We start from the raw sequence: 24,206 nt of genomic DNA on the forward strand, positions 1-24,206 counted from the left end.
AGGGAAGGAGGCGAGAAGCTCTTAATTCTAGCGACTAAAAGAGTAAACGCATGCAATGGGGAGGAAGATATACATACATAATATGTATGTAATGTACATACATATACATACATACATTATTGTATGTATGTATGTATGTATGTATGGCTCGTGACTAACTACTACCAAATATTTAAGAGGGCAAGTGAAGGAATCACGGAGAGGGACGGTGTAGGTCGCACCGCTGATGGCGCGTTCGACCTTCACCGTCCAAGATGGATAAAAAGTTGACAGCCTCTAAGAAAAGGAGCCTGACTCTGTGTAAAGGAGCCCGGCTCTCTGACATCCTCTGTGAAAAGGAGCTCGACTCTGTGTAAAGGAGCCCAACTCTCTAACAACCTCTGTGAAAAGGAGCCCAACTCTGTTAGAAGGAGCCCCGTTGTCTGACAGCATCAGCAAGAAGGAGTCTGACTCTATCAAAAGGAACCACGTTGTTTGACAACCTTTGTCATCAAGAGCTCGACCGACTCAGGGAAGGAGCCCGTCTTAAAAACAAACATCAAAAACTCCAAAAAATGGTAAGTGTACAACAATTTTTTGCCATGAAAATGATCATAAAATTTCTCAAAAAAGCTTAAAGATTCAAATAACAAGTCTTACATAAAATGTTAAAACGTCAAATGTTGACAAACCTAAAATGAAATATGAATATACACGTTACATATTAAGATTATGGCTCATGTCGGGATGATTGCAAGATGCAACCACAATTTTTACAACATGTAACATTCAAGTCCCTTGAAGTCAAGCCATCGCAACGCAAACACCAAACCTTCTCATGGTCACCTATTGGCAATCGCCTCCTAGCCCGACTTGCACCTCTTTGTAGTTTTCCAGAGTGGGATTTGGAAGTATTTGGGGAGCTACCAACATTTGTGTCTATATCTGTATCCTTATCAATATCCGTGTCTATATATGTATATGTGCATATAAATGATGGGCATAGGCATTTCACTTTTATGAAATTGTCTGCAATTACAATACACACTTTCCATATCTATGTTTTCATGAAAGAACAAAGAACAGACACAAATAGTTTCATGAGTGTTTCTAGGTGAACCTCGTCTCCTTTTCCCACAATCTTAAATCAATACATATGTACAACTTGCACATGTTGTTAGTCACATGAAAATGCAAAAAGGATGGAAAGCATCCACGTAGTGGTCATCATAAAGTAGCAAATGTATATCTACACCAGATAACATATCTTTAGTTACAATTAAAGAGAAAATGGAGGGAAAGTATCCATATGCATGGTGATCATAAAACAATATATGTATATATACACACAATCTGCATATATTTTAAATTACATTGAAAGGCCAAAAAGATGGATTGTATCAACTTGCATGGTTACTTTGTCTTTGTTAGTTGGGTTCAAGGCTAGTTATCGAAATTCAGAAACTTGCTAACAAAAACAGAGAATGAATCAAGATATACTTTTCCCCATGGTTACTTTGTCTTCGTTAGTTGGGTTCAAGGCTAGTTATCGAAATTCAGAAACTTGTTAATAGAAATAGAGAATGAATCAAGATATACTTTTCCCTATCTTTTCTATATCTTGACTTGCCTACCCATAACTGTGTGAGACTACAAGAAGGGTGTGATGATATTTATGCCTGATTCAATTTCTTTGGCTAGGTAAAATTCCAACTAAAATATGTTTATTATCATTTGTAAAGCTAGTTCATGATCTTGTTGTAATGATATATAATTTTTTACACATTTTAACAAAAAGAAAAAGCTAGTGTTTCATATCGTTTCCTTAACCCATATTTAATTATGGCCATGAATATTGAACACATGGCTTCAAAATGGAAGAAATAGTGCATACCCTTCATCAAAAAGAGCACAAAAAGTGTGCATCAAGCCAGAAACAATGCAAATCATTATTTCCATCATAATAGAACCAAAACTTGTAGGATATTTAACAGACTAACACTCAGGTTCTCTCATCATTTTTCAAAACTGAGAGAGATATTGGAGAGGAAACTCCAATTTTTGGACCTATACAGTTAGGGCCTATCCAATTTTATGTGTCAAATTTTTGAGCTTTCACAAATTGAACACACAAATATTAAGCAATTCATAAATAGACAAGAAATATGATACATACCTCTGGACAACATGTAAGCAGGTGCTCGCGGACAGCAAGATAGCAAGTGGTGCGCCTCACTGAAGATGCCCCCAACAGGTGCTCGCGGACAGCAGGTGGTGCACCTCGCTCTTAAACCCTAAATCCTAAACCTCTGTCTACCTATTTGTAAACAGGCAAAAATGATAGGTATGGGTTTTTATAGTCAATCCCATTCATATAGTTGGGCTCCCTTTCACAGAGACGGGCTCCCCTAAAATTGGACTTTTGGTGGCACGCTTTTTCGCGCCTTTCTTCATCCAGATTGGACGGTGCAGATCGCATGCGCCCACATGTAGCGAGCTGCACCATCCCTCTCCGTGATTCCCTCACTTGCCCTCATAAATATTTGGTGGTAGTTAGACACCATGATATGTATGTATATATGTAGGTAGGTAGGTAGGTAGGTAGGTACGTTACATATGTATGTATGTATGTAGGTACGTACGTACGTATGTAGGTATACGGAAAGCTCTATGTGGAAGTAGGAATGTGTAGATTGTCGAATACGAGAGTGTATAATGGCCGTATTCACACTGTCCCTTTGGACAACCCAAGTTTGGGCTATTTCTGTAAATAGCATAAAGGTCAGTTGCCCTAGGACAATCACTATATAAAGCGACTTTGTAACCTTTAGAAAAGGCTAGTTGTCATTCTTTGTAAACTGTTGCTATTGGAATATAACGTTTTTCTTTGTGCCTCTCTCTCTCTCTCTATGTGTCTATCTTGCATATGTGCATACACAGGTTCTTCTTCATCACGAATGTTGCTTGCACTTCTGCATTGACGACCTTGTCCCCAACATTTGGTATCAGAGCGTTGGAGGTTCTTCAATCCGCTGTCGGCCGTCATAGTACACCACACAACATTCCGTTTTCGTTTTCTTTGAAGAACAGAGAAGGGAGAAGAAAAACAAAAAGCTCGCATCTCACTGTGTTAAATCACAAATTGGAGTAAGCCAGTCGGTTGTACTCTGTTCCTGTGATTGTAACCGCTTGAGGGGAGCTCCTTGAGCAACAACCGACCCAATTGTGCTTCATTCAGTTAAACAACATCCGAATAGGTCACCGGATGCTATTCACCCGCTTGTTGTAACCACCCACTACAAATTGGTCTTTAGGCAACAACCAAATTTGTGCTTCACTTGGCTGATCGACATTCGGGAGAATCAGTTGGATCTGTCCCTCTCATCGCTACAGTCATTCAAAGCAGAATCGGCCCAAACAATCAGTTTCGTGTAATCGGTATTCGACATACGATTGGAAGCTAACCGGGCTCACTTTGACTCAGCAACATTCGGGAAGAACAACCGGTTCTGTCCCTCAAGTTACTGGAGTCATTCAGAGCAAGTTCAACAAACAAATATCCGAAACCAAATAGACTCAGGTTCAAAACCGACTAGAACGATATCGAGTGAGCTGACCGGATGCACCTCACTAAGGTTCGTAGTCAACTCCGAACCGGATCTTCCCAACCAAAACCGAATTAGATGGCATCAACATCCGGCTCATCAGAGATGAGTCTAAGGAGGTTTGACAACTCGAACTTCAACTTCTGGAAGGAACAAATGCAAGACTATCTCATAGTCAAGGGTCAGATAGACCCGATTGAGAATGAAAATCCTCCAGAATCATACAAGGCAAACGAGTAACTAAAGCTGGACAGAATTGTCTGCACCATGATTCAGATGCACTTGTCGGAGTTAGTGTACTTCACAGTGCAATCATGCACAACAGCTTTTGAACTATGGAAAACACTATCGGAAATGTATGAAAAGAAGGTCACGACAACGAAGATGTATTTGATTCGACGCCTCTACAACTTGCGGATGAAAGAATCCGATTCGGTTCAGGCACACCTCAATGAGTACAAAAGCATAAGCTCCCAAATCTCGTCTCAAGGGACGACAATCGAGGATGAACTTAGAGCAATGATACTCATGAGTAGTCTCCCCTCTTCATGGGAAACTTTCATTACAACCGTGTGCAATGCTTCAACAGTTGCCGTTAAGTACTCCCAAGTCACAAGCGCAATCCTGACTAAAGCGACTCGGAGAAAGTCTTTCGCCAATAACTCGGCAGATGAAGCTTATGTAGTACAAGGTTCGACCGACTGGGGAAGAAGTTCTTCCCGACCGCCGAACAATTAGCGAAGTCGGAGCAAGTCCCAGGACAATTGAATTTGCAACTACTGCAAGAAACCGGAACACATCAAAGCCGGCTGTCGGGCACTCAAAGCAAAAACCGACAAAGCTCAGAGAGCGGATTAGAAGAGTAGCCGGCATGAAGAGGTAAACTACGTCGGCTCTTCAGCCAAAATTTTGACGACCGACCCGAACATACTGTCCATAGAGAACCCAGTCGAATCAGAAGTTCTGCTTACGACTGAGGAATCGAGCACATGGCTCTTGGACTCGGGCGCATCGTATCATGTGACACCTCACCGATCTTAGTTTCGGCAATACTCGGACCGGCACTCCGACTCAGTTCGAGTTAGAAACTCGCAACACTGTGCTATAATCGGAATTGGCACCGTAGAGCTCAACCTTCCGGGCGGCTCTACACTCATACTACACAACGTCTGATAGGTTCCTGAGCTCTCAAGACCCTTGATCTTAGTCAGACAGCTTGACGAAGCCGGCATCCGTGCCAGATTCTCATAAGGAGGGTGGACACTCCACAAAGGGAACCTCCTGCTTGCTCGAGGACCAAAGGTACATTCCTTGTATCCTTTATATGTCACACTCAAAGAGGGTGACTTATTTTTGGTTGATATCCCCGTGTCATCGTTATGGCACAAACGACTTGGACACCTCAGCAAGGCCGACATAACGCACCTATCTAGAACCGGTTACATCCCCAAACTCTCCTTCTCGGATCAGCAATTCTGCGAGCATTGCCATTACAGAAAATAGGTTGCCACATCACACTCGACATTAGCACCAAGGGAATCGAGTCCCCTCGATTTGGTCCACTCGGACGTCTGTGGCCCGATGCCACATCAATCTCTCGGCGGTGCCTCGTACTTCGTCAGTTTCATTGACGACTCGACTCGGAAGGTGTGGGCTTACCCCATCAGAACCAAAGATCGGGTGTTCTCGATCTTCTTCGAATGACTTGCAATAGTCGAAAATCAGACTGGTCAGAAACTGAAATGTCTCTGACCCGACAATGGAGGAGAATTCAAGTCTGAAGAATTCGTCAAATTTTGCTGGGAACGCGGCATTCAACGTGAATATATGGCACCCTATAGTCCGGAGCAGAATGGAATTGCTGAACGCATGAATCAGACGATTCAAGAACGCGTAGTATCCATGCTCCAACACTCTGGACTGTCAGATGGCTTTTGGGCGGAGGCTCTACTTACGGCAGTACACATAATAAATATGTCGCCAAGTAGACCTCCAGGACTTCAAATACCTCAGGAAATATGGACCGACAGTAAGCTGAATTATTACAAGCTGAGGATCTTCGGTTGCGAGGCATATGCCCTCATACCGAAAGACGATCGCCGGAAACTCGAACCAAGATCAAGGAAATGTGTTTTCCTTGGGTATGGACCCAACGGCGAGATCGGATACCGACTCTGGGACCCTGAGCACAAACAAATCGTCCGAAGTTCGGACGTCATGTTCAATGAGTCGGTTATGCATGAAACGGCCGAAATGCCTATTGAAGTCCGAAGGGTAATATTTTCCGAAGTGCCAACCCTTCATGACAGCCCAACCCACAACACGAGATTGGTTTCACAGGTAACCGACAACTCTCGCACCAACTCCACCGATTCGGCACAACCGAATGTCTTGGCTCCCGACCATCCGACATCGACACCTGGTGTGACTAGTCCAGTCATACCTTGCAAATCCGAGAGACTGTCGCAACCTCCAAAGAGATATTCTCTTAGATTTTTTTTTACCGATGCCAGCGAATCGATGTCTTACGAAGAAGCATCGGCATCTGCCGATTTAGCCACATGGCATCTAGGGATGGAGTCGGAAATGCACTCCATTCGGGCAAACAAGACTTGGGACCTGGTTGAATTACCGGAGAATCGACGTGCTCTTCCATGTAAGTGGGTCTATCGACTAAAAGAGACGTCTGACTCGACCAACCCAAAGTATAAGGCTAGATTAGTTGCGAAGGGCTTTACACAAGAATATGGCATCGACTTCGACGAAATCTTTTCACCAGTGGTGAAAATGACGACCCTTTGTTTCATGCTCGGCGTCGTGGCCGCCGACAACTTGGAGCTAATTCAGCTAGATGTAAAAACGACATTCCTCCATGGTTACCTACAGGAGGAAATCTATATGGAGCAGCCAAAAGGCTTTGTGGCATCTGGCTAGGAACATCTAGTCTGCCAACTCAGGAAGAGTCTCTACGGTATGAAATAGGCACCCCGACAATGGTACAAGAAGTTCGACGACTTCATCCAATTGGTTGGCATCTCAAAGAGCGATGAGGACCACTGTCTCTTCACCAAAACAGCTCAAGACAGGTCTCCTGTCTTCCTCATCATCTACGTGGACGACATGCTACTCTCCGGTCGGCATGTCGGAGAGCTCACCGAACTCATTCGGACACTGCGGTTGAAGTTTGCCATGAAGGACCTCGGTCCGGCAAGACACATACTTGGTATGAAGATTAGTCGGCATCGCGATAAACGACAACTTTTCTTTTCTCAAACCGACTACATGGGACGTGTCTTGGAACGCTTCAACATGCACTCGGCCAAGTCTGCTTCAACCCCACTCCCCATTAACCTTCGACTGTCTTAGAGAGATTGCCCGACATCCGGTTCGGAGGGAGAAGATATGAAGTCGGTACCGTATGCACCGACAGTCGGCTCCCTTATGTACGCGATGGTTGCGACACAACCTGATATTTCTCACGTTGTAGGAATCGTTAGCAGATTCATGCACAACCCCGATCGATCGCATTGGAACGCAGTCAAGCATGTGTTCAGATATCTCGTTGGCACAAAAGACCATGACATTCTTTTTGACCCGAACTCAACCTCAGGTGTAGTCGGTTACACCGACTCGGACTTCGCCGGCTGTGTGGACAGTCGGAAATCAACAACCGGATACTGTTTCAAATTTGGCAATGGCGCAATCTTGTGGAAGTCGAAACTTCAAGAGTGCACAACCACCTCAACGACCGAAGCAGAATATGTAGTTGCGTCCGACGCGGCAAAAGAAGCTTTATGGCTCGGTCGGCTGGCGCACACGTTTTGACAGGCCGACTCCGACTTGGCCCCAGTTGTCTATAGCGACAGTCAAGGTGCTGTTGCTTTGTCAAAAAATCCGGTTCACCACAACGCCTCCAAGCATATCGACGTTCGATATCACTTCATTCGGGACTGCGTCATTTCAGGGAAAATCAGTCTAGAGAAGATATCCACAACCGATAATGTCGCAGATGGAATGACCAAGTGTCTTTCGGCGGATCGTTTCTGGTCTCTTCGGCACCAAATGGGCGTAACAAAAAATCGGTCCGGTTAAAGTCGGACACACAACATAGGATGGTTTCGGACCACCAACATCGGTTCTTTGAGGATCGGCTTCAGCTCTTCCGACTTGACCGGTTCGGTCTTTTGTCTTCGGATCTTGCCGACTCTAACAAAACCGATCTGTCCGATAAACCTTGTATATATCTGTAATTTTTTAGATAACCCATGTATACGCCCATTATGGGGGAGTGTCAAATACGAGTGTATAATGGTTGTATTCACACTGTCCCTTTGGACAACCCAAGTTTGGGCTATTTCTGTAAATAGCATAAAGGGCAGTTGCCCTAGGATAGTCACTATATAAAGTGACTTTGTAACCTTTAGAAAAGGCTGGTTGTCATTCTTTGTAAACTGTTGCTATTGGAATATAACGTTTTTCTTTGTGCCTCTCTCTCTCTCTCTCTCTATGTGTCTATCTTGCATATGCGCATACACAAGTTCTTCTTCATCACGAATGTTGCTTGCACTTCCGCATTGACGACCTTGTCCCCAACATAGATCACCTCCCAGAATTTGGTTGTAGTTTGCAAACCCAACCAAGTCACGAACCACGATTTTGATCCATTTGTTAGAGGTCGAGAGAAAACTCGAGAAGAGCTTATGAGATGAATGGCATTCTTACGTTCGGTTGGACTGGACCAGATGATTGATTAGATCATGGACTTGGGTGATCGTCTGTGTGACATCTCATGGACTGTGAGAAAACTCGACGAAATCACCTCCTGAAGTTTGGTTGTAGTATGCAAACCCAACCAAAGTCACGAGTTGTGATTTGATCTGTTTGTTAAGAGGCTGAAGGAAAACTCATAAAGAGCTTATGAGATGAATGGCATTGACTAGAGGACTAACTAGATCATGGACTTGGGAGATCACTGATGTTCTATTCTTGTAGGTGGCGTGCCATGGGACAAAACTAAGCAAACAATCTTTTAATGAAAGAGAGCAAGTTGAGTGTCATTGAACGCATGGATAGCGTGATATGAAAACATCGGGTGTTAGATACCTAACACTTAGGCTCGTTCTAAGGTCACCGATCATTGAACCCCGACGACCTTGTATTCATCGCCTAACCACTTGCCAACAAGATAAGCCCACATTTTAGCTGATGCAAACCAAATATACGATAAAGAACAAGGGGAAGAAACAGAGACTACTTTTTCTGGTGGTCGTCTCATGAACCGTGAGAAAAGGGGTACATATAAGCCATATGGTAAACTTTCCGAAATATTCCCTCGCTTCAGATTGGCTTCATGGAGCGATTGTTGTTAGACTACATACCATACCATCTCTCTATTACTTATTCCATACATATTCTTTTCATTTACGAGATGCCAATTTGGAATGTAGGGGTTTGAAAACATTACTTTCTGATCTTCATGGAAGAACCTTACCAACTGAGCTACATCCATCTCGCAAAACAAAATTTTTAAATATGTCTATGTTAGGTTGAGTAGCATGGGGGGGCTAAATTCAGGAATTTCATGAAAACAGAGCGCTATTTTCTTCAATTTCACTCAAGCGTTAGAGAAGTAATAAAAGAAAGCCCTATTCCTAACCCTAACCCTAACCCTAACCCTGACCCTGACCCTGACCATAATCAAATGTTCCTGTGAGAATCTGTGCTTTGTTCCTTTCCTGAAATGGGAGGTTCAATATGGTGGTGCATGATAGCAGGAAATGGATGGATCTGCTTTGGAAGGATTTCTTCAATGATCCTTCTCTATGGTTCTTCAACCTTAGCTCCAAGGTAGGTGATTATTCCTGTATGTACACAGAGAGAGATTAGACGTTTCAGTGATTAGTAATGTTGCATAAATCAAACGGTTTCCAGAGATGTAAACTGTAGGAAAACCTTGATAATCAAGGTAGGATCAAACACAGATTTAGAAGCAATCAACTAAAAATTTAGTACACGAGATATTCCTAATATATCACAATTCAAACAGCTCAACTAAGCTTAAATCAAAATAATCACAGTAATGCAACCAATCTCAATCACAGGTTTTGCAATAGACAAAAAAATTAATATCTCGGTGAGGTTTAAGACGCAAATAAAAAAGTGAGAACTCGCTTAGAGAATCCAGTTGATTCAAGTGTAACCAAAAGAAATTATCACAGGGCACAAGTGAACTTGCCCTAGCCATCAAACTAATCTTAAAAAAAAGGAGCACCACCCCAAAGATCACCATAGACCTGAAAAGGTAGAGCTACAAAACAGGTCTTACATTTCTGATATTAGACAGTGCAGAAACTAAGGTGTGATTGTGTGCATGTAACTTGGCTGATTAATAGAAAACCATTGGCTGTTAAGGTCCGAATGTGGTCTATTTTGAATTTTATGTTTGATAGAATTAGAATATCCAATATCTGATGAATGAAACAAGTTGTCATAATCCAAACAAGGCTTTGTTTAGTATTGGTCCTAGTCTCAATTGTAAATCATTGCAATTTCTAATTGAACAGTTAACCCAAGCCATATCAAACCATTTTCCAAATGATCATCCTTGTAAACTTTATTGGCTTTTTTTCCATGCACACACAGTGATTACATCTTAAAATGTTCTCATCTTTGAGGGCAAGCCAGAATTTAAATATAACTAAAAATATGGTACTACAAGAATATAGTTACCTAAGCACTTAAGATTCTAAACCTAGATTATAGTGAAACTTCTGCTGTTGAAAGATCTTCAACATGAACTGCTTCATGGATCTAAACAATCTAGCTATCTAAGAACTTAAGATTCTAAACTTAGATACAGTGAAACTTCTGCTGTTGAAAGATCTCCAACATGAACCACTCCATGGTACTAAAGAATCTAGTTATCTAAACACTTAATATTCTAAACTTAGATACAGTGAAATTCATCGAAAGATCTCCAACATGAACCACTCCATGGTACTAATGAATCTAGTTATCTAAACACTTAATATTCTAAACTTAGATATAGTGAAATTTCACCATCGAAAGATCTCCAACATGAACCACCCCATGGTACTAAAGAATCTAGTTATCTAGACACTTAATATTCTAAACTTAGATATAGTGAAATTTCACCATCGAAAGATCTCCAACATGAACCACCCCATGGTACTAAAGAATCTAGTTATCTAGACACTTAATATTCTAAACTTAGATATAGTGAAATTTCACCATCGAAATATCTCTAACATAAACCCTAAATCCAAAGCAAGGGAGGCACTTTCTGTACCGTTTCATAATGGCTTTTATCTTTCAGTGATGGAGCCAGGGTTCAGATGATCGTGGCCTCCCTACTATTACCTGATCTATTGTAATCCCTTTTGAGTGTTCTTGTTGAGACCCCTACTTGTGAAGCACTTAATTGACTCGTGGTAGGAGGAGTGATGGAGTTATGGTTCTATGTTGAACATCTCTTGTGGTTGTATTGTTATCCATCAATAACTTTTCTCTTTTCTCTTTATCTCTCAAGCTCTAGCGAGAATTGTCCTTAGCGCCATTGCATATTCCATTACCTTGGGTTGTGGGCCAAAACCTTATTGAAGAGGCGGTGGTCTCTCTTATTTCATAAAAAATGACATAGTAGTTAACATGTTTTTCTAATTCTACCCTCAAATGGCACAACTTGGTAGGGAACCAATGGTTTCCTCATTAGAGAGGGAAGGAGGGAAAGTGGGAGAGAGGAACTGAGAGATTTCTGTGTATTTTAGTTGCAGTATAATTCTGTATCTCCAGATTTTAGGCACAAAACCAAAAACCAGTGCCTACGGATAGATGATAGATGCCATAATCCTTCTTGGATCCATGAAAAACGAGCATTTCTGCTATCATTACAAGAAGAAAATCAGGTTAGAAACAAGAATCGTAAAACAGAATTTGATTTTGTGGCTTTACTCAAGGACTGTACGAAGAAGAAAGATCTATACAGAGGTATTAAAATCTATACATATACTCACGAAATTGACTTACTTGGAAAAAGCCCTCACATTGCTAGTTGTTTGATTCATATGTTCACAAAATGTGGAGATTTTGTAATGGCAAAAGAAGTGCTTGCAAACTTTTCCTTTTCTAATGTAGTTCCTTGGAATACCCTGATTTCAGGATATGTTCACAATGGCCAAGCTCAAGAAGCATTAGAATGTTACGAAAGAATGCAAAGCAGGGGAATCTCTTCAAATGCAATCACTTTTACTTGCATTTTGAAAGCTTGTGGGGGAATAGGGGCTATAAACAAGGGAAAACAAATACACTATAGGGTTTTGTGTGAAAGATTATTGGAAAAAGATGTTGTGGTTGGAAGTGCATTGGTGGATATGTATGTAAAATGTGGTGTGCTTGCAAAAGCAGAAGAAGTACTTGAGGAGCTTCCCATTCGAAATGTCGTGTCTTGGTCTTCTCTAATAACAGGATATGTTCTAGATGGGCAAGGTCAAGAAGCTCTCAACTGTTTAGAGAAATTGCGAAGTGAGGGTCTCTCGCCAGATGCAACTACTTTCACTTGTGTCTTACAGGTTTGTGGGAACATGGGAAATACTCACAAGGGCAAACAAATTCATGAAGAAATCGTGAGTAGGCAGTTATTGGAGAAGGATATTATTCTAGGGAATGCTTTGGTGGATATGTATGCTAAGTGTGGTATGCTCCCTGCTGCAGAAAATGTGCTTGAAGAGCTTATAGTTAGAAATGTAATAACTTGGAATGCATTAATTTCAGGTTACGTCCAACAAGGACAAGGTCATGAAGCACTGAATTGTTTTGAACGGATGCAAAGCGAAAATCTCTCTCCAAACACAGTAACCTTCATTTGCATCTTGAAGGCTTGTGGTATTGTATGTGCTGTAAAGAAAGGATTGTATATCCATGATTTAATTGTGGGTAGAGGTTTGTTGGATAATGATATCTTGCTTAATAATGCTTTGTTGGATATGTATACCAAGTGTGGGTTGCTCACAAAAGCGGAGCTAATGTTTGAAGAGCTCCCTATTCGAGACATAGTCTCTTGGAACGCATTAATTGCAGGGTATGTCCAACAAGGGTTTAGTAAAGAAGCATTAAGCCGGTTTGAGAGGTTGCAAAACGATGTCATGTCTCCGAATACAATCACCTTCATTTGCCTCTTGAATGCCTGTGGCAACACAAGAAGTATAGAAAAGGGAAAGCAACTTCACAGCATGATTATGAATATGGATCTTCTGGACAAGGATATTGTGCTGGGGAATGCATTGTTGGATATGTACTGCAAATGTGGGCTTCTTGAAAACGCACAAAAGGTGTTTCATGACCTTCCAAATCCAAATATAGTAACTTGGAATGCTCTAATCGCAGGATATGCTCGGATGGAGCAAGGCCGTGAAGGATTAAAGTGTTTTAAACAGATGCAAAGAGAGGGTCTCAATCCTAGTCTAGTCACCTTCATTTGTATCTTGAAGTCTTGCATTAGTGTAGGAGCTATAGGCAAAGGGGAACAGATTCATGAGATGATCAAGAATTGGAGTTTACAAGAGAGAGATATCATACTCGGCAATGCATTAGTTAATATGTATGCCAAATGTGGCTTGCTTCCAAAAGCACAAGACGTGCTTGAAGAACTCAATATTCGAGATGTAGTCTCTTGGAATACATTAATTGTTGGGTATGCACAACAAGGGCAGGGCCAAGAAGCATTGAACTGTTTTGGATTAATGCAACATGAGGGCATTTCTCCAAATAAAGTCACATTTACATGTATTCTAAAATCCTGTGGTCATTCAGGGCTGTTGGAGGAGGCTCAAGTTCTTTTTGAGCATGTGAAAAGAGGAATTGGTGTTTCTTTAGACTTACAGCACTATACATGTATGGTGGTTGTTTATAGCTCTTTAGGGCACTTTGACAAGGCAATGTCGGTGATGAAAATGATTCCATCGTGTGATTATTCTGCTGTTTGGTTTGTACTCTTGGATTCTTGTAGAAAATGGGGAAATATGAAACTTGGGAGTTGGGCTTTTGAACAGGCATTACAAGTAAATATTGATTGTGTGCAACCGTATGTGCTTACAACATGATCCATGGAACTCACTCCCATGTAGGTGGGGGATTCTAAAGTGGTAGAACAAAAATCAATGCAAAAGTTGAAATGAAAACTAAGCTAGTTTCCAAATTCCAACATTTTGACCTTCCATGAGATTGATACTGTGATCAAGCAAGCAAACACCTAGCGTCTTTGATGATGGTTAATGTTACTATAATATTTTTCTCAAACTTGATAGATGCTAGTTTGTTGCCAGTTTGTGTGAGGGTTTCCAATGTGCCTTTGTAGAACATCAATTTGTGTTCCCCTTCCCCTTTCTTTTTTTTCTAAACACACATTTAAATATTCTTCGATGTGCCATCTTGCAAGCAATTTCTCGAAGTCTTGGGCATAAATGGGTGGGAGAATTTTTGTAATGCGTCTATATTTTGTTGTAAGCATTCAAATTCCCATGTGGTGTTCAGCAAGTGATTTTAAGACATTGTCCTTATTTCCAAATTATAACTTTTGTAAACTATTGAAGGGCATAAAACAATGTTGGCCTTCTTTTCATATGCCAACTCAATCCTCATGAAACCTAGTTGTGACTGTAATCTCTAAATGGCAGCGTATAAATTTATTTTGTATTTCTCAATTACATCCCATGAGCTTGTTGAAATATTGCGATCTCAATCCTCATGACACTAGGTTGACAATGACATAGTAAAGTTGTGTAATAGTGTGTATGGACTAGTAAAAACATGGGTTACTACTATGGTACAACCTAGAGATTGAGTAAGTGCAACAAACATTGGTGGTCAAACTATGGATTGAGTACCATTATGTCTTCTGTTTGTCGTAACATTAAGTACTCAACAATATGGCACCAAATATTGATATTTGTAACACTGGAACTTAAGTGTATTCTACAATTGTATTGGCAATTGAGAGAGTAACCTCATGCAGAAACCAATGGTCTGGGAGCCTAAAAATGCGTTTGAGTTGTACATCATTACATAAGAATATAAGAATATAAGAATATAAGAATATAAGAAACACTATCATTTGTACAAATATTTGTAAGTCATTCATTGTCTCACTACTTTAGGGCATTCATCTTAGAAGTTAATTTGTTTTATGCATATCTAAAATGTGAACCTAACAAAGATACTCGTTTAGAGGACAACTACCCTAGTTGTTAGCCCAAGTTGTTATACATTCTAAACTTGGGTTCAAGTCCTATAATTCATTTGATGACTTACAAAGCTCTTCTCTGCTTTCTCTCACTTGAAGGGTGGGGTCATGCAAGGTGATGCTACAAGATTGTGAGGGCTACAATGAGGTAAGATTGGAAAGTAAGGAAGAGGCCCATAAAGAGGAGAGACGACATGATCATCGTGATTGTGGTTCCCAATGAGATGTTGATAATTTCTCAATGTCAACATTAAAATAAATCATCATGGTGTTACACTTGCATGTCTCAAAATTTCACTTTCAATCACATTATTCATCTTTAGGGCATAAAGTTGGTCTTAGGAGTTGAAGGTGTCAAGGTTCGCCATAACTATTGGATTAATAAAATTTGAATGTGAGAATGATGTGTTAATGCAAAATTGAAGCTTTGCAAGTTCAATGAAAGTTGTGAGAATCTCTCACAAGTAAAGGTTCCATTTTGTCAAATCTCGTTAGTAGGGATTTTGCGATACAAGTTGAAATTAGTACTTCTAGATGTCATGGAGTCCTTGCCTCTAGATTTAGGCTCGCCAACTCTTGCTTCATGGAATGAAAATCTGCCTTGATATAGAAAACCCTCTAATCTCACCTCTTTTGGGGGGGTTTGAATGGAGCCAAATACTTCACAAACCTCAATCTTTGCGGAGCTTATAATTTGGTTTGGATTTGTTAGGGTGATGATTGGAAGACTGTTTCAACATATGGACGACAATATTTTTCAAGACTTCTTGGACATATTAACCATCATTTATTTGGATGACATATTGATCTTTTTTGGGACTCGAGAGGAACACGATTTGGGTGTTCACTTCTACAAGAATTATGAGAATAAGGTCCACCAAGCTCAATAAGTGTAGTTTTGATTGCAATAAAGTGGAGTTTCTAGGAGACATAGAAAGTATCTCTATTGATTGAAAATAAAAATAAAAATAATTCTAGATTGGCAACACCACGATTCATTTATGATGTCCAATGTTTCTTAGGGTCTACAAATTTTCACCATAAATTCACTACGAATTACTAGAACGTTTTGCTTGTTTATGTAGAAGAACCAACCATTTGCATAGACTTCATGTTTGCTTGCATTTACATTTGCACCTATTTTGATTCACACAAACAAGTCAAGCCCTTTATCCTAGAAGCTAATGGGATGGATTTTGCAATAGGAAATGTCTTGTCACAAACAAAGACAAAGGGCAATTGTATCCTATCGCTTTCAATTCATAGGAATTTAAAGTTGTGAAAATGAATTACAAGATTCACGATAAGGAGTTCTTGGCCATCGTGGATATTATAGATCTAAGTACTAAAGTAAGCTTAAGATAAGGATAAAGTAATGATAGATAGAAAGGAGAAAGAGAAAGAAGGGTGCCGATCCACCCAACCACCCCCGAGCGAAGGGATCGAGACGGACTCGAGCCTTGATCGGCGTCCCATACCACCGCCGTGGCGTCGAGTCGTACCTGGTGCTGGCGCGCTCGCTACAAGAGTTGACCCACCACAAGAGTAGAGTCTCGATGTAGTCAAAAGATGATCAAATGAGGGTAGCTAGGCCTCTTATTTATAGCGATACCCAAGGCCCCCAGGCAAGTTCACACTTGACCTAATGGGTTGTCTCAATCCCGAGGATTAAAAGTAATCCTCCCCTTCTTTACACTCTCGTTTAACCCTCACACTTATCCACGTGTATAGAATACTACGGTAAATTCTCACCACGGGATATTATATGGTCATGCCCGTAACATACTCCCCCTCTTGAAAACATTGCACTCTTGCAATGGAAAGTTAGGGAAGTTAGTTCTAAGAGTATTTTCGCGTTCCCATGTGGCATCTTTTATTGATTTATCCATCCATTTTATTTTAAATTCTCGGATTTCTTTAGTACGTAATTTTTTTGTTTTAACATCGAGAATTCTTTCTGGTACATGTGGTTTAGAAGATAATTCTTTAGAAGTAACCAGAGTTTCAGTCGTAACTGTATTGTCGCCAGAACCTAGAAGTTCTTTTAGACGACTCACATGAAAGACTGGATGAATTCCGACACCATCGGGAAGAGCGAGACGATAGGCTGATGACCCAATGCGTTTGAGGACTATAAAAGGTCCACAAAACCGTGGGGCTAACTTAGCGCACTTACCTGTAGACAATGTCTTATGGCTCAAAATGAGACTCCCATCGTCCCAGCCATGTGCAGATTGCTTCTTCGGTTCTTTCCTTTTTGTCTCCCGTAAATGGCTTAACGACAAATGATGGTTCACCTTGTCGCTCATCAGGTCTATTAGTCTCACGTTGTAGACTAATGACACGTGCCTCGAGAACACTTTGAGATTGCCGAAGTTCGGTCATCTGTTGAGCGGTGAAACTAAGGTATTGGGTTATTTGTGCCAAATACATCTCAGTGGACATTTGTCCAGGAGGATTCCCTTGAGTTCCTTCCGCTTGAGCGGATGACATCGGGTCGTTAATTTGAGCCATTAAAGATTATTTCTGGAAAAGAAATAGGATAAGGTCAGAGAGATAGTCATAACATCATGTCGTGATGTAAACATATCATGGGCGAGCATTAATCGATATCATTATCTCACGTCAATACCCCTCTAGACGTATGAGATGAGGTTCAAGATCAGGTTACTATGGTAACACAAAGGTGTTTTAAAAACCATGGGGGTGACAAATAAATGTCTTTCCCTGATCTCTATATCGATTTTTTTCATGGTGGCTCCCCGAGGCTCAACCATGTATGTTCGCGTCATGAATAGTTTATACATGAAAAAAATGTTAACAATAAACTATGTTTCGGTGCCCACATATGTGGTTTCGGCTCTTTAAGTCCTATTACGAGGACCCCAAGGTGCACTTAGACCTTAAGTCTAAACATGTGTTATAGTCATATGTATCAAGGATGTTGTATGGTCTTGGTCATATTTGAACTCGAGACCTCGAGAACAAATACATTAAACACTTAAGCCAACCAAGTAAGTTGCTCTTCTTGAATGCTTAATGTTTGATGCATATAAGAGATATGCGAGATCATATATGTTTTTTCTAAAAGAACATATATGTCAAGGGTCCTTATTTCGCCCTCATTTACCAAAACTATGTTGGTACGTTACCTAACCTCAAGTCTCGTAATTACGATGGCATACGCCAAAGTGCAACCTAATGGTCAAGCCAAATGAGCCCTTGTTTTGTAGTAGGCTCACGTGGGCCATCACATGGTCACGTCATTACGAATGCCTCTCGTAAGAACGAGCTCATGGTGGCATCATATCCATGTAACGAGGGAGGGATGTTGGATACGTGCGTCATTGGAGCGACCTCACTTGAAGTGGGTCAAGCCCTACGTACTCAACATCATTATGGCTATTGGCGTTTCTTTACGTAATGAAATTGAGGTCATCAACGGGGTTGTCAACAATAAAAAATTGTTGAAAAAGGGATGGTGACAACGCCATTCTCACAAAAATGTGAGGACGGTCACCAACATCCTTTTCCCGACAAGGAAAACTTTCGATATAATCACGTAATAACGAATATACACATATGTTTACTTATCACATATATACGATCAAATACGTATATACGTGACCACATATGCCTATATTTTCCATAAAAAATATGCTCCATTGGTATTAAAATTAACAATGCCAAAGGCAATCTACAAATTGTACATAATAGTTTCCACTCCATAAGTATATATTAAACATATCGTTATATTAAATAGCCACAAATGATGTGATCGAGATACGTAATCGAGGTATATACCTCTACGCACACGAAACATCCACAAATAAGAGATCATCGTAATACGCAATTGAGGTATTGACCTCTTACGCATACGAGACCAACCGCATATCGTTTACAACAAATCAACAACTCATACACAAACGTAACATATGTTCGTGAACGTAATACGTAATTGAGGTATTAACCTCGTACGCATACGACACTCATCACATATTATTAATATGTCAAACGAGGTATTGACCTCGTGCACATATGTAAACGTTTTAGATAATCAATTAAAGATCACTACAACATCATTGACTTAATGAAAAAAAATAACATATAAACTAAACACATGATTAGATGGGAGAAGAGAGAATAGAAAAAAAATAAAATTATGGAAAGAGTTATCGAAGTTCTTTGTTGATCGTTGTCTGGATCAAGGCCGACCGCACAACGATCGATCAACATCAATCAAAAGACAAATGAAAAACAAAGAAACATTAGTACATAAATCTGATACCAAATATTATAGATCTAAGTACTAAAGTAAGCTTAAGATAAGGATAAAGTAATGATAGATAGAAAGGAGAAAGAGAAAGAAGGGTGCCGATCCACCCGACCACCCCCGAGCGAAGGGATCGAGACGGACTCGAGCCTCGATCGGCGTCCCATACCACCGCCGTGGCGTCGAGTCATACCTGGTGCTAGCGCGCTCGCTACAAGAGTTGACCCACCACAAGAGCAGAGTTTCGATGTAGTCAAAAGATGATCAAATGAGGGTAGCTAGGCCTCTTATTTATAGCGATACCCAAGGCCCCCAGGCAAGTTCACACTTGACCTAATGGGTTGTCTCAATCCCGAGGATTAAAAGTAATCCTCCCCTTCTTTACACTCTCGTTTAACCCTCACACTTATCCACGTGTATAGAATACTACGGTAAATTCTCACCACGGGATATTATATGGTCATGCCCGTAACAGTGGATTATTTTGAACATTTATGTGTACCTCCTAGAAGTTTCTCCCCATCAAATCATTATAACAATATGTTACATAATATTGGAGTTATGAGACAACAACAAGATTATTAGACACAGTTTCAATGATCACAAGAACCTAACAATATTTCTAGAATATTGAAGTCTGGAGTGAACAACAAGATCATTGGGTATGGTTCTTATGAATTTTGATTTCATGATCGTGTATCGGCCAAGAAGACAATAAGGAAAACCTGTAAAGAATTGAGTGTGATTGTATGCATCGGAATAAATTAAGGATGTGTGTTATGTGTGTATGTGGAAGAGGAGAGAAGACAGACACAATATAGATAGATAGGAAAATGAAGTACTCAAGATGGATGTATGTATTAACAAGAAGTGGACAACAATTACAACGATATGAGCATTAGAAAGGAGATTAATTGACCCTTTACAAAGTAGGAGGAGGGTGCTTTATATGTATAAGGTCACCCTCTCCCTATACTCTCTCACTAAAACGCCCACTCTCTCTCTAGAACCTTGGGGAATGTGGAGACTCATTAGCTATGGGAAATATGAAACTCATTAGTTATGTGTCATAGAATATGATTCTATGGTCCACATAGTTACTGTGTAGAAAGTAGTGGGGACATTTGACCTTTGAGTGCTCATAGATTCTCAAAAGGTGTGTTGTATTGCCTTTGGGCGCATGATGCAAGGCAATACAACACGTGACTCGCCTTGCAACTCATAGATTCTCAAAAGGTGAGTCACGTGTTGTATTGCCTTGTATCATGCGTTCATGATCACATGCTCGGCTACATTCAAGAGGCCAAAACGCTGTCGTGAAAATCCGTCACTATGTGCGGATCGCGAGGCGGAACCGCCGGGGTTCTGGACTAGAAGGATTTAGTGCAACACGTACAACACAAGAAAAATTCACATATAAGATAAGTAGATGAGAGGAAACATTCATTTATTGCAAAAGAAATCGATTCTTTATAAACTTAGAATCATGTTATAATGGATTGGATATGAAAATAAAAGATCATTCTTAAAAAAAGAAAGGAGCCAATGGCCATGTAAGGAATGGTCCGATATGAATAAGAGAGATTATTCTTGAAAGGAAGGAGCCAATGACCATGTAAGGAGTGGGCCAATATGAATATGAGAGATAATTTTTGACAAGGAAGATTGAGCAAGCCAAGCCAAGAGTTTGATGTCAATCTGAGAGATAATTTGATTTGGAATCCTCGAGAGAAGAAGAAGGAAGGAAAACAAAAGAAGAGAGAAAAAAATGGGACATATATTGAGCTCTTTGTTGATCCCCCTTCCCAATGTTACTTTGCATGTCCACTTTTAGTTGCATGGCCTCTATTTTTAGTTGCATGCCTTTTACTTTTAGTTGCATGGCCTTGGTTGTTAGTTGCATGCGATTGTCCGTATAATTCGGCCAAATGACCCAATCATCCATAAAGTTTAGCCCGTGCGCAATCCGTATGTGCGTCGCAACCGAACCGTAGACGCATCCGTGCACAAAAGTCCCGACCGCGTAGTGTACGCATCCACGCATGCGCACGTCCCTACCGCGCTGTGTACGCATCCGCGCGTCCGTCCGAAACATCCACGCGTATGCTCGAAACTTGCACATGCGCGTACATCTGAAGACGTCCATGCGCGGAAAACGTCCACGTGGCCATGCACACACGCGTCTGTCCAAAACGTCCACGCGTACGCCCGAAACTTGCACACGCACGTACATCCGAAGACATCCATGCGCGCGTATGTTTGAAAACGTCCACGCGGCCATGCACATGCGCGTACACCCAAAGCGTTAAACACGACATTGTGCTTGATATGCACCACCAACTTAGAAAATATATGGTTTGTTGACTCGGGTGCATCCCAATCACATGACGTCTCATAAAGATTGGTTTCGACCTCAAATTCCGATAATAATGTTCATGATGCGACATAGAGCAAATTCGATGACGGCATTGTGCTCGATATGCACCACCAACTTAGAAAATGTATGGTTTGTTGACTCGGGTGCATCCAATCACATGACGTCTCATAAAGATTGGTTTCGAGAGATACGAAAGCCCAAATGACCTGGCTATGTGGAAACTAGGGATGACACAATTCACCGCATCAACATGTCGGTAATGTCCCATTCGGTGAAGAGGGCAACCAAACCTATATCAAGAACGTCTTGCATGTTCCAACAATAATGAAGAACTTGGTCTCGGTTGGCCAAATTGTGGAACAAGGCATGCAACTTCGGTTCAATGAAGGAGGATGCTTAATTGAAAAGGAATGCCAAATTATCGCTCGCGGTCGAAAAGAAGGTGAGATGTTCATCCTCTATTCTCATGAGATGAAATCAACAATGTTTGTCAGGGCCATAACGCCAACACCGACATAGAACTATGGCACAAAAGAATCGGCCACATCAATCTCCAGAAGCTCAAAGAAATGCAGGCGAAAGGAGTCGTCATCGGACTCTCGTCTTTTACTGAGAAGGAGATTACAAGTGTATGCAAAGCCTACCAATTCGGCAAACAACATCGACAACCGGTCCCGAAAGAGAGGAACGTGAGCAAAGGGATCCTAGATGTAATACATTCAGATGTATGGGGACCAGCCCAAACGACAACATTTGGTGGTGGATGGTATTATGTGACATTCATCGATGACTTCTCCAAGCAGACCTGGATATTCCGTTTGCGGCAAAAGAGTAAGTTTTCTCACACTTCCAAAGATTCAAAAACAAAGTTGAAAAGGCAACCAAATGTCATGTACAATGCCTTCGATCGGATGGAAACAAAGAGTACTTCTTTGACGCCTTCACAACATACCTTTGACAAGAAGGAATTCAGTGGGAGTTTACTTGTTGACACACACCTCAGCAAAACGGAGTGGCCAAAAGGAAAAATCGGCACATATTGGAGGTGACAAGGCCAATGATGAATGAGAAAAATTTGCCGAAATCATATTGGGTTGAAGCGGCAAACACGGCTGTCTATCTAATGAACCAGTGCACAACATCTAGCATGCACAATGTTGTCAGAAAACAGGTCACTCTGGATAGGAAGGAGGATGAGGTGGATCAATTGGATCCAATGGAGATGCGAGACTGGATCCAAATCTGGATGGGATTCGGAGATGCATCCGAATTGGTTCCGGAGAGGCATACATAAAAGGCCAAATTTGTAAATAGGTTTTTTGTCGCGCCTATTCAGGCCATAATTGTAAATAGCCCTAAAAGGTGTATTAGTATAAATACACCTAGGGGCAGGTCATGATAAGTTGTTGTTGGTAGTTGCCTCGGTAACTAAGTGTGTAGGAGAGTGAGAGAGAGTTATAACTCTGTTGTAACCGTTGTCTGATGAAGAGGAGTTCAAGGTTGTTGCCTTAGAGTCTCTTGTGTATATACCTCCTACCATAGTGATATAGTTCAGCGTTTGTGGACTCCCGTAGTTTTTCCCATTTCCGAGTTTTCCACGTAAAATACTTGTGTCTCTGTACTTGTGTTTTTTTTGCACCCGCATACGCATTGGTGAGATCCGATTGTAGTTGGTTGCATATCCTTTTCAAATGTTACCCCCCACGAGAAGTTCCATGGAAAGAAGTTGGACCTATCCTACCTAAGGATATTTGGCTCTATTGTAGTCATACATATTCTTGATGAAAAGCGGCAAAAGCTCAATCCAAAATCGGAGAAGTGTATCCTCATTGTAGAAAGTAGCGTGCGGAAGCAGGTATGAAGACGGAACAAAAGGAAGGAAACTTAGGTTCAATGGAGAGCTTGAGCTTACGCAGTATACGCGGGAGAGACAGAGAGAGTGAGAGAGAACACAAGAACTATATTCAACAATAATACTCAGTCTATACATAAGACGTGCTCAGTGAACACTTTTATACAAGTCCTAGAAGGATTGACCGAAGTACTGACAGTACTTCAATGCTCATCAAGATCTCCTACACTAACTCCCAAATATATTCCTCACAGAATATCTTTCCTAACGACCTCCCGGTTTACGTACTCGGCCTAACCGATCCGGTCCTCGGCTTCTTCAGCCGATCCAGCCGATGTTGAGCTTGTCTCTCAACACTCCCCCTCAAGCTCAACTCGAGGCTCTTTGGGATCCTCGGGCTCACAGCTCCGGTTCCTCCTGGCTTCATGCCTCGCTCGCGCTCCTCGACCTGTTCGACTCCGCGCGCTTCGACCATTCCGGTCGGCTTGTCTGCTCATGCGGCCCTTATCAGCTCTTCAGTTGTTGCGGTGTTGACGCTTCTCCCGCTGCCTTTTCTTCCGCTTGGGCCTCGGTTGATTCAGCGTATCTGAATCAACCATCTGAACCGACTCGGCTACCTCCAATCGGTTTTCGCTCTCGTCCGAGTTGGCTGTCTCCAACTCGTCTTCGGTCTTCTCGCCCTCGATGGCGTCATCTTCCCCATGCGTGGTTGGCTTCGGCTCTCTCCTTCGGTTGCTCCCCTTCTGTCCGCTTCCGAACTTTTCCGCGGGTCCGCCCTCGACTTCTTCAGCCGATCCGAAGTCGAACTCAACAACCGAGTCAACAAACTCGGTGTCGCGGTCTCCGCTCCTTTCCTGCTGCAT

At 41.4% G+C, this 24,206-nt stretch overlaps 1 protein-coding gene across 3 annotated transcripts; it reads left to right on the plus strand.

Annotated features, from left to right (window-relative positions):
* Positions 1-9,148: 9,148 nt before the first annotated feature.
* LOC147850925 (pentatricopeptide repeat-containing protein At3g03580-like) lies at positions 9,149-14,203 on the plus strand. Of its 3 annotated transcripts, none has more exons than XM_087335935.1 (3): positions 9,149-9,431; positions 11,372-11,509; positions 11,763-14,203. In XM_087335935.1, the coding sequence occupies exon 3, from the start codon at positions 11,813-11,815 to the stop codon at positions 13,700-13,702; it is 1,890 nt and encodes a 629-aa protein (XP_087192061.1). In that variant the 5' UTR covers positions 9,149-9,431; positions 11,372-11,509; positions 11,763-11,812; the 3' UTR covers positions 13,703-14,203. The 3 variants fall into 3 exon arrangements, with proteins under 3 accessions (XP_087192061.1, XP_087192063.1, XP_087192062.1); XM_087335937.1 differs by having other exon boundaries at positions 11,378-11,509; XM_087335936.1 differs by lacking the exon at positions 11,372-11,509.
* The last annotated feature ends 10,003 nt before the right edge of the window (positions 14,204-24,206 follow it).

The sequence above is a fragment of the Azolla caroliniana genome, unplaced genomic scaffold, assembly GCF_043228905.1.
Source record: "Azolla caroliniana isolate FFs.n. ecotype wild unplaced genomic scaffold, voAzoCaro1.0.p SCAF_20, whole genome shotgun sequence".
NCBI classification, from domain to species: domain Eukaryota; kingdom Viridiplantae; phylum Streptophyta; class Polypodiopsida; order Salviniales; family Salviniaceae; genus Azolla; species Azolla caroliniana.

Bases quoted from the DNA above. Each gene is read 5' to 3' on its own strand.
- LOC147850925 (XM_087335935.1), top strand. From the start codon at position 11,813: ATGCAAAGCAGGGGAATCTCTTCAAATGCAATCACTTTTACTTGCATT.